At 34.7% G+C, this 12,678-nt stretch overlaps 1 protein-coding gene across 2 annotated transcripts in view; it reads right to left on the bottom strand.

Moving 5' to 3' along the window:
* The window catches only part of MIOX (myo-inositol oxygenase), a 180,517-nt gene that overhangs the window by 118,466 nt on the left and 49,373 nt on the right, over positions 1 to 12,678 (bottom strand). For both annotated transcript variants that reach the window (XM_053716307.1, XM_053716308.1), the window contains one exon: positions 7,741 to 7,903. In XM_053716307.1, coding sequence (XP_053572282.1) covers positions 7,741 to 7,903 — 163 coding nt within the window. The remainder of the gene's footprint in view (positions 1 to 7,740; positions 7,904 to 12,678) is intronic.

Genomic DNA, 12,678 nt, shown 5'->3' with positions numbered 1-12,678 from the left:
TATGTTATATATAACTGATGTGTTATCTACACCATATAAGTGTTATTACCATCTCATGTATGTTATATCTAACTGACGTGTTATCTACACCATATACGTGTTACTACCATCTCATGTATGTTAGATCTAACTGATGTGTTATCTACACCATATAAGTGTTATTACCATCTCATGTATGTTAGATCTAACTGATGTGTTATCTACACCATATACGTGTTATTACCATCTCTTGTATGTTATATCTAACTGATGTGTTATCTACACCATATAAGTGTTATTACCATCTCATGTATGTTATATCTTACTGATGTGTTATCTACACCATATAAGTGTTATTACCATCTCATGTATGTTAGATCTAACTGATGTGTTATCTACACCATATACGTGTTATTACCATCTCATGTATGTTAGATCTTACTGATGTGTTATCTACACCATATAAGTGTTATTACCATCTCATGTATGTTATATCTAACTGATGTGTTATCTACACCATATACGTGTTATTACCATCTCATGTATGTTATATCTAACTGATGTGTTATCTACACCATATACGTGTTATTAACATCTCATGTATGTTATATCTAACTGACGTGTTATCTACACCATATAAGTGTTATTACCATCTCATGTATGTTATATCTAACTGCTGTGTTATCTACACCATATACGTGTTATTACCATCTCTTGTATGTTATATCTAACTGATGTGTTATCTACACCATATAAGTGTTATTACCATCTCATGTATGTTAGATCTAACTGATGTGTTATCTACACCATATACGTGTAATTACCATCTCATGTATGTTATATCTAACTGATGTGTTATCTACACCATATACGTGTTATTACAATCTCATGTATGTTAGATCTAACTGATGTGTTATCTACACCATATAAGTGTAATTACCATCTCATGTATGTTATATCTAACTGATGTGTTATCTACACCATATACGTGTTATTACCATCTCATGTATGTTATATCTAACTGATGTGTTATCTACACCATATAAGTGTTATTACCATCTCATGTATGTTATATCTAACTGATGTGTTATCTACACCATATAAGTGTTATTACCATCTCATGTATGTTAGATCTAACTGACGTGTTATCTACACCATATAAGTGTTATTACCATCTCATGTATGTTATATCTAACTGATGTGTTATCTACACCATATAAGTGTTATTACCATCTCATGTATGTTAGATCTAACTGATGTGTTATCTACACCATATACGTGTTATTACCATCTCATGTATGTTATATCTAACTGATGTGTTATCTACACCATATAAGTGTTATTACCATCTCATGTATGTTATATATAACTGATGTGTTATCTACACCATATACGTGTTATTACCATCTCATGTATGTTATATCTAACTGATGTGTTATCTACACCATATAAGTGTTATTACCATCTCATGTATGTTATATCTAACTGATGTGTTATCTATACCATATAAGTGTTATTACCATCTCTTGTATGTTATATCTTACTGATGTGTTATCTACACCATATACGTGTTATTACCATCTCATGTATGTTATATCTAACTGATGTGTTATCTACACCATATACGTGTTATTACCATCTCATGTATGTTAGATCTAACTGATGTGTTATCTACACCATATAAGTGTAATTACCATCTCATGTATGTTAGATCTAACTGATGTGTTATCTACACCATATAAGTGTTATTACCATCTTATGTATGTTATATCTTACTGATGTGTTATCTACACCATATAAGTGTTATTACCATCTCATGTATGTTAGATCTTACTGATGTGTTATCTACACCATATAAGTGTTATTACCATCTCATGTATGTTATATCTAACTGATGTGTTATCTACACCATATACGTGTTATTACCATCTCATGTATGTTATATCTAACTGATGTGTTATCTACACCATATAAGTGTTATTACCATCTCATGTATGTTATATCTTACTGATGTGTTATCTACACCATATACGTGTTATTACCATCTCATGTATGTTATATCTAACTGATGTGTTATCTACACCATATACGTGTTATTACCATCTTATGTATGTTATATCTAACTGATGTGTTATCTACACCATATAAGTGTTATTACCATCTCATGTATGTTATATCTAACTGATGTGTTATCTACACCATATAAGTGTTATTACCATCTCATGTATGTTATATCTAACTGCTGTGTTATCTACACCATATACGTGTTATTACCATCTCTTGTATGTTATATCTAACTGATGTGTTATCTACACCATATAAGTGTTATTACCATCTCATGTATGTTATATCTAACTGATGTGTTATCTACACCATATACGTGTTATTACCATCTCATGTATGTTATATCTAACTGATGTGTTATCTACACCATATACGTGTTATTACCATCTCATGTATGTTATATCTAACTGATGTGTTATCTACACCATATACGTGTTATTACCATCTCATGTATGTTATATCTAACTGATGTGTTATCTACACCATATACGTGTTATTACCATCTCATGTATGTTATATCTAACTGATGTGTTATCTACACCATATAAGTGTTATTACCATCTCATGTATGTTATATCTAACTGATGTGTTATCTATACCATATAAGTGTTATTACCATCTCATGTATGTTATATCTAACTGATGTTATCTACACCATATACGTGTTATTACTATGTCATGTATGTTATATCTAACTGATGTGTTATCTACACCATATAAGTGTTATTACCATCACATGTATGTTATATCTAACTGATGTGTTATCTATACCATATAAGTGTTATTACCATCTCATGTATGTTATATCTAACTGATGTTATCTACACCATATACGTGTTATTACTATGTCATGTATGTTATATCTAACTGATGTGTTATCTACACCATATAAGTGTTATTACCATCACATGTATGTTATATCTAACTGATGTGTTATCTATACCATATAAGTGTTATTACCATCTCATGTATGTTATATCTAACTGATGTGTTATCTACACCATATACGTGTTATTACCATCTCATGTATGTTATATCTAACTGATGTGTTATCTACACCATATACGTGTTATTACCATCTCATGTATGTTAGATCTAACTGACGTGTTATCTACACCATATACGTGTTATTACCATCTCATGTATGTTATATCTAACTGATGTATTATCTACACCATATAAGTGTTATTACCATCTCATGTATGTTATATCTAACTGATGTGTTATCTACACCATATAAGTGTTATTACCATCTCATGTATGTTATATCTAACTGATGTGTTATCTACACCATATACGTGTTATTACCATCTCATGTATGTTAGATCTAAATGATGTGTTATCTACACCATATAAGTGTTATTACCATCTCATGTATGTTATATGTAACTGATGTGTTATCTACACCATATAAGTGTTATTACCATCTCATGTATGTTAGATCTAACTGATGTGTTATCTACACCATATAAGTGTTATTACCATCTCATGTATGTTAGATCTAACTGATGTGTTATCTACACCATATACGTGTTATTACCATCTCATGTATGTTATATCTAACTGATGTGTTATCTACACCATATACGTGTTATTACCATCTCATGTATGTTATATCTAACTGATGTATTATCTACACCATATAAGTGTTATTACCATCTCATGTATGTTATATCTAACTGATGTATTATCTACACCATATAAGTGTTATTACCATCTCATGTATGTTATATCTAACTGATGTATTATCTACACCATATAAGTGTTATTACCATCTCATGTATGTTATATCTAACTGATGTGTTATCTACACCATATACGTGTTATTACCATCTCATGTATGTTATATCTAACTGATGTATTATCTACACCATATAAGTGTTATTACCATCTCATGTATGTTATATCTAACTGATGTGTTATCTACACCATATAAGTGTTATTACCATCTCATGTATGTTATATCTAACTGACGTGTTATCTACACCATATAAGTGTTATTACCATCTCATGTATGTTATATGTAACTGACGTGTTATCTACACCATATACGTGTTATTACCATCTCATGTATGTTAGATCTAAATGATGTGTTATCTACACCATATAAGTGTTATTACCATCTCATGTATGTTATATGTAACTGATGTGTTATCTACACCATATAAGTGTTATTACCATCTCATGTATGTTATATCTAACTGATGTGTTATCTACACCATATACGTGTTATTACCATCTCATGTATGTTATATCTAACTGATGTGTTATCTACACCATATAAGTGTTATTACCATCTCATGTATGTTATATCTAACTGATGTGTTATCTACACCATATAAGTGTTATTACTATCTCATGTATGTTATATCTAACTGATGTGTTATCTACACCATATACGTGTTATTACCATCTCATGTATGTGAGATCTGATGTGTTATCTACACCATATACGTGTTATTACTATCTCATGTATGTTATATCTAACTGATGTGTTATCTACACCATATACGTGTTATTACCATCTTATGTATGTTATATCTAACTGATGTGTTATCTATACCATATACGTGTTATTACCATCTCATGTATGTTATATCTAACTGATGTGTTATCTATACCATATAAGTGTTATTACCATCTTATGTATGTTATATCTAACTGATGTGTTATCTATACCATATACGTGTTATTACTATCTCATGTATGTTATATCTAACTGATGTGTTATCTATACCATATAAGTGTTATTACCATCTCATGTATGTTAGATCTAACTGATGTGTTATCTACACCATATACGTGTTATTACCATCTCATGTATGTTATATCTAACTGATGTGTTATCTACACCATATAAGTGTTATTACCATCTCATGTATGTTAGATCTAACTGATGTGTTATCTATACCATATAAGTGTTATTACCATCTCATGTATGTTATATCTAACTGATGTGTTATCTACACCATATAAGTATTATTACCATCTCATGTATGTTAGATCTAACTGATGTGTTATCTACACCATATACGTGTTATTACCATCTCATGTATGTTAGATCTAACTGACGTGTTATCTACACCATATAAGTGTTATTACCATCTCATGTATGTTATATCTAACTGATGTGTTATCTACACCATATACGTGTTATTACCATCTCATGTATGTTATATCTAACTGATGTGTTATCTACACCATATACGTGTTATTACCATCTCATGTATGTTATATCTAACTGATGTGTTATCTACACCATATACGTGTTATTACTATCTCATGTATGTTATATCTAACTGATGGATTATCTACACCATATACGTGTTATTACCATTTCATGTATGTTATATCTAACTGATGTGTTATCTACACCATATACGTGTTATTACCATCTCATGTATGTTATAATCTAACTGATGTGTTATCTACACCATATACGTGTTATTACCATCTCATGTATGTTATATCTAACTGATGTGTTATCTACACCATATAAGTGTTATTACCATCTCATGTATGTTATATCTAACTGATGTGGTATCTACACCATATAAGTGTTATTACTATCTCATGTATGTTATATCTAACTGACGTGTTATCTACACCATATACGTGTTATTACCATCTCATGTATGTTATATCTTACTGACGTGTTATCTACACCATATAAGTGTTATTACCATCTCATGTATGTTATATCTAACTGACGTGTTATCTACACCATATATGTGTTATTACCATCTCATGTATGTTATATCTAACTGATGTGTTATCTACACCATATAAGTGTTATTACCATCTCATGTATGTTATATCTAACTGATGTGTTATCTACACCAAATAAGTGTTATTACCATCTCATGTATGTTATATCTAACTGATGTGTTATCTACACCATATACGTGTTATTACCATCTCATGTATGTTATATCTAACTGATGTGTTATCTACACCATATAAGTGTTATTACTATCTCATGTATGTTATATCTAACTGATGTGTTATCTACACCATATACGTTTTATTACCGTCTCATGTATGTTATATCTAACTGACGTGTTATCTACACCATATACGTGTTATTACCGTCTCATGTATGTTATATCTAACTGACGTGTTATCTACACCATATACGTGTTATTACCATCTCATGTATGTTATATCTAACTGATGTGTTATCTACACCATATACGTGTTATTACCATCTCATGTATGTTATATCTAACTGATGTGTTATCTACACCATATACGTGTTATTACCATCTCATGTATGTTATATCTTACTGATGGATTATCCACACCAAATAGATCTACTAAAACTGCCTGATCTATCAAATACCTCTAAAATGGTTTAAAAAGTGTTTATCCATTGTTTTTGTTAAAGGGGGGCCGATGACAGATAAGCCCCCCATAAAAAATTTGTTAAATCATCTTGTTTGTTAGATCTAATAAAAACCAGGGACGAGGGCGCCTTACAGAGTAGTTTAGAGACAAGGCACATTACACAGGAGATAAGAGGCGAGGGGGGAGGTAAGAGACGATGGTGCATTACAGAGGAAGTTTGAGACGAGGGAGGAGGTAAGAGACGAAGGCGCATTATAAAGGAAGTAAGAGGCGAGGGCGCATTACACAGAGACTGATTACTTGGATACTAGAAGAATGACACATACTGAGGTGCAGAGTGGTGTTTGTATATAGTTGGGCACATACTGAGGGGCTGAGTGGTGTTGGTATATAGTTGGGCACATACTGAGGGGCTGAGTGGTGTTGGTATATAGTTGGGCACATACTGAGCTGCTGATTAGTGTTGGTATATAGTTGGGCACATACTGAGGTGTTGAGTGGTGTTGGTATATAGTTGGGCACATACTGAGGTGTTGAGTGGTGTTGGTATGTAGTAGGGCACATACAGAGGTGCTGAGTTGTGTTGGTATCTAGTAGTACACATACTGAGGTGCTAAGTAGTGTTGGTATATAGAAGTGCACATACGGAGGTGCTGAGTGGTGTTGGTATATAGTTGGGCACATACTGATGTGCTGAGTAGTGTTAGCACCTCGGTATGTGCCCAACTAGCTACTGAGTGGTGTTGGTATCTAGTAGGGCATATATTGAGGTGCAGAGTGGTGTTGGTATCTAGTAGGTCACATATTAAGGTGCAGAGTGGTGTTGGTATCTAGTAAGGCACATATTGAGGTGCAGAGTGGTGTTGGTATCTAGTAGGGCATATATTGAGGTGCAGAGTGGTGTTGGTATCTAGTAGGGCACATATTAAGGTGCAGAGTGGTATTGGTATCTAGTAGGTCACATATTAAGGTGCAGAGTGGTGTTGGTATCTAGTAGGGCACATATTGAGGTGCAGAGTGGTGTTGGTATCTAGTAGGGCACATATTGAGGTGCAGAGTGGTGTTGGTATCTAGTAGGGCACATATTGAGGTGCAGAGTGGTGTTTGTATCCAGTAGGGAACATATTGAAGTACTGAGTAGTGCAGGTATGTAATGTACTTTAGGCTTTGCAGTTGTTTGTAAGATAAAGTATGCTGGGGAGACACTCATCAGTAACTAAACAGGGGATAGCATTACTGGTTGGCACAACATGTTTCTTGCAGTTGTGTGGCACTGAGGGAAGGTACGTTAATACTGTTGGTATTTTCCCTGATAATGTGGGTACAGAAACTTACATATTAGAAACATACCTTTGTCTGGGTGTACTCTACGGATCCCCTCCGCTGTCTGGAATGCATGGTAGGAGTTTGGGAAATCCACATCTGGGTCGGACTCATCCACCAGGTTATCAAGCAAAGAGATGGCTTCCATCAAATTCATTTTGCGGTAGGCACAAGATCCCCACTGTGCAATCTGCAGAGACAGATGTTAGGAATGGGTCACCCAGTATGGTGTACTGGAACAGTGACAATTCGACCTTCCATGGTGTAGCTACATCTCCAGTGCTTACTGAAGTCTCTCTTATTTCATGTAATGGGATCGATTGCAACCATTAGTTGCTTAGAGGAAGACCTTGATTAAGGCAGGTGACTTTAGTGTTATGGTGCTTCTGCTATATTAGGTATAGGGCATAGCGTATACAGTGTACAACATCTGTACGCACACAGTATACATCATACAACATCTGTACGCACTAAGTATACATCGTACAACATCTGTACGCACACAGTATACATCGTACAAAATCTGTACGGACACCATATACATCATACAACATCTGTACAAATACTGTATACCATCTGTACACACACCGTATACATCGTACAACATCTGTAAACTGACCATATAAATCGTACAACATCTGTACGCACACAGTATACATCGTACAAAATCTGTACACAATATACATCGTACAACATCTGTACGCTGACCATATACATCGTACAACATCTGTACGCTGACCATATACATCGTACATCTGTATGCTGACCATATACATTGTACAACATCTGTACACACACCGTATACATTGTACAACATCTGTACACTGACCGCATACATCGTACAACATCTGTACGCTGACCATATACATCGTACAACATCTGTACGCACACAGTATACATCGTACAACATCTGTACGCACACCGTATACATCGTACAACATCTGTACGCTCAACATATACATCGTACAACATCTGTACAAATACCGTATACATAACATAACATCTGTACACACACCGTATACATTATATAACATCTGTACATACACCGTATACATAATATAACATCTGTACACACACACACGTATACATCATATAACATCTGTACACACACACGTATACATCATATAACTTCTGTACACACACAAGTATACATCATATAACATCTGTACACACACCGTATACATCGTACAACATCTGTTCAAATACCGTATACATTGTACAACATCTGTACGCACACCGTATACATTGTACAACATCTGTACGCACACCGTATACATTGTACAACATCTGTACAAATACCGTATACCATCTGTATAATATAATACATTTTATTAACCCCTAATCTGCCCTCCCTAACATCGCCGCCACCTACCTACAATTATTAACCCCTAATCTCCCTCCCCCAACGTCGCTGCTACTATAATAAAGTTATTAACCCCTAAACCTAAGTCTAACCCTAACACCCCCCTAAGTTAAATATCATTTAAATAAAACAAACTAATATTACTATCATTAAATAAATTAATCCTATTTAAAACTAAATTCTTACCTGTAAAATAAACCCTAATATAGCTACAATATAACTAATAGTTATATTGTAGCTATTTTAGGATTTATATTTATTTTACAGGCAACTTTGTATTTATTTTAACTAGGTACAATAGCTATTAAATAGTTACTAACTATTTAATAGCTACCTAGTTCAAATAATTACAAAATTACCTGTAAAATAAATCCTAACCTAAGTTACAAATACACCTAACACTACACTATCAATAAATTAATTAAATCAATTACCTACAATTATCTAAACTAAAATACAATTCAATAAACTAAACTATAATACAAAAAAAACCCCACTAAATTACAAAAAATAAAAAAATATTACAAGAATTTTAATCTAATTACACCTAATCTAACCCCCCTAATAAAATAAAAAAGCCCCCCAAAATAATAAAATTCCCTACCCTAAACTAAATTACAAAGTAATCAGCTCTTTTACCAGCCCTTAAAAGGGCTTTTTGCGGGGCATTGCCCCAGTGTAATCAGCTCTTTTACCTGTAAAAAAAAGAAATACAATTCCCCCCAACATTACAACCCACCACCCACACACCTCTACTCCAAAACCCACCCGATCCCCCCTTAAAAAAACCTAACACTACCCCCCTGAAGATCACCCTACCTTGAGTCGTCTTCAGCCAGCCGGCCACCAATGGGACAGAAGAGGACATCCCGAGCAGCAGAAGTCTTGATCCGATCGGGGCAGAAGAGGTCCTCCAAGCGGCAGATGTCTTCATCCAAGCGGCATCTTCTATCTTCAATCAACCGGAGCAGAGCGGAGCCATCCTCTTCTTCCGATGTCCTAAGGCCGAATGAAGGTTCCTTTAATTGACGTCATCCAAGATGGCGTCCCTCAAATTCCGATTGGCTGATAGGATTCTATCAGCCAATCGGAATTAAGGTAGGAAAAATCCGATTGGTTGATTTAATCAGCCATTCGGATTGAAGCTCAATCCGATTGGCTGATTGGATGAGCCAATAGAATGCGAGGTCAATTCTATTGGCTCATCCAATCAGCCAAACAGATTGAATTTTCCTACCTTAATTCCGATTGGCTGATCCTATCAGCCAATTGGCATTTGAGGGACGCCATCTTGGATGACGTCATTTAAAGGAACCTTCATTCGGCCTTAGGACATTGGAAGAAGAGGATGGCTCCACGTCGGATGGATTCAAGATGGCTCCGCTCCGGTTGATTGAAGATAGAAGATGCCGCTTGGATGAATACATCTGCCGCTTGGAGGACCTCTTCTGCCCCAATCGGATCAAGACTTCTGCCGTTCCGGATGTCCTCTTCTGCCCCATCGGTGGCCGGCTGGCTGAAGACGACTCAAGGTAGGGTGATCTTCAGGGGGGTAGTGTTAGGTTTTTTTAAGGGGGGATCGGGTGGGTTTTAGAGTAGGGGTGTGTGGGTGGTGGGTTGTAATGTTGGGGGGGGATTGTATTTCTTTTTTTACAGGTAAAAGAGCTGATTACTTTGTGGCAATGCCCCTCAAAAAGCCCTTTTAAGGGCTGGTAAAAGAGCTGATTACTTTGTAATTTAGTTTAGGGTAGGGAATTTTATTATTTTGGGGGGCTTTTTTATTTTATTAGGGGGTTTAGATTAGGTGTAATTAGATTAAAATTCTTGTAATTTTTTTATTTTTGTAATTTAGTGTGTTGTTTTTTTGTATTATAGTTTAGTTTATTGAATTGTATTTTAGTTTAGATAATTGTAGGTAATTGATTTAATTAATTTATTGATAGTGTAGTGTTAGGTGTATTTGTAACTTAGGTTAGGATTTATTTTACAGGTAATTTTGTAATTATTTTAACTAGGTAGCTATTAAATAGTTATTAACTATTTAATAGCTATTGTACCTTGTTAAAATAAATACAAAGTTGCCTGTAAAATAAATATAAATCCTAAAATAGCTACAATGTAACTATTAGTTTATTTTACAGGTAAGTATTTAGTTTTAAATAGGATTAATTTATTTAATGATAGTAATTTTAGTTCGTTTTATTTAAATGATATTAACTTAGGGGTTTGTTAGGGTTAGGGTTAGACTTAGGTTTAGGGGTTAATAACTTTATTATAGTAGTGGCGACGTTGGGGGCGGGAGATTAGGGGTTAATAATTGTAGGTAGGTGGCGGCGATGTTAGGGAGGGCAGATTAGGGGTTAATAAAATTTATTATAGTGTTTGCGAGGCGGGAGGGCGGAGGTTTAGGGTTAATTCATTTATTATAGTGGCGGCGATGCCCGGTCAGCAGATTAGGCGTTAATAAGTGTAGGTAGGTGGCAGCGAGGTTGGGGGGGCAGATTAGGGGTTAATAAATATAATATAGGTGTCGGCGATGTTAGGGGCAGCATATTAAGGGTTCATAGGGATAATGTAGGTGGCGGCGATGTCCGGTCGGAAGATTAGGAGTTAAAAAAATTTATTATAGGGTTTGCGATGTGGGGGGGCCTTGGTTTAGGGGTTCATAGGTAGTTTATGGGTGTTAGTGTACTTTATAGCACTGTAGTTAAGAGCTTTATGTTCCGGTGTTAGCCCATAAAACTCTTAACTACTGACTTTTTTTGCGGTTGGAGTCTTGACGGTAGAGGCTGTACCGCTCACTTCTTCCAAGACTCGTAATACCAGCATTAGGCAAATCCCATAGAAAAGATAGGATACGCAATTGACGTAAGGGGATTTGTGGTAAGCTCGAGTCGCGGAAGAAAAGTGAGCGGTAGACCCTTTCCTGTCTGACTCTAAATACCAGCGGGCGGTAAAAAGCAGCGTTAGGACCCCTTAATGCTGCTTTTTAAGGCTAACGCAGAACTCTAAATCTTGCCGTTAATTTCCAAAGAGTTAAAAACACAGCATCATAAAAACAAAATTGTCCAAGATAAAGGCCTAAACCTTGATCAGAACAGCTGCCAAACAAGTTTCGTGCCTCCTCTAGCCCTTGTGCACTGGCAAGCCTTGAGAGCCTCACGGGTGATTAGTTTGCGCTCTATAAGTACCCAATAGATAGATGTGCGATGCTCTACCCAAAATGCTAAATAAAGGTAAAGTGGTAATTAGTTCATTACACCTGTTCAGTTTTAAAGGTAACAACTTCCATATAGAAGACTTTAAAGATTGACCATTTAACCATATAAAACTACTTAGATCTGTCTCTTATATTTATAATTTTCATATTACTTTTTCTTTTGATTTTATGTTATTTACAAATTAATAAAGAATTGGTTATTTGGTCAAGCTTTGCAAGATTCTTTTGTTTCATACATATACAATTCCCTGTTTCCTATATTAAGATTGGTTAAACATGTATATTTCCATTGGCTAAATTGTGTACATTCCTAATGATCCTAAATATTCAGTTACATGAAATTTAATTAAAAAAAAAGACTTACATCCCTAATGGAACTTAA

The sequence above is a fragment of the Bombina bombina genome, chromosome 6 (assembly GCF_027579735.1).
Source record: "Bombina bombina isolate aBomBom1 chromosome 6, aBomBom1.pri, whole genome shotgun sequence".
In the NCBI taxonomy this organism is placed as follows: domain Eukaryota; kingdom Metazoa; phylum Chordata; class Amphibia; order Anura; family Bombinatoridae; genus Bombina; species Bombina bombina.
Note: the sequence above shows the minus strand (reverse complement) of the source record. Positions and strands in the feature narration are given on the sequence as shown.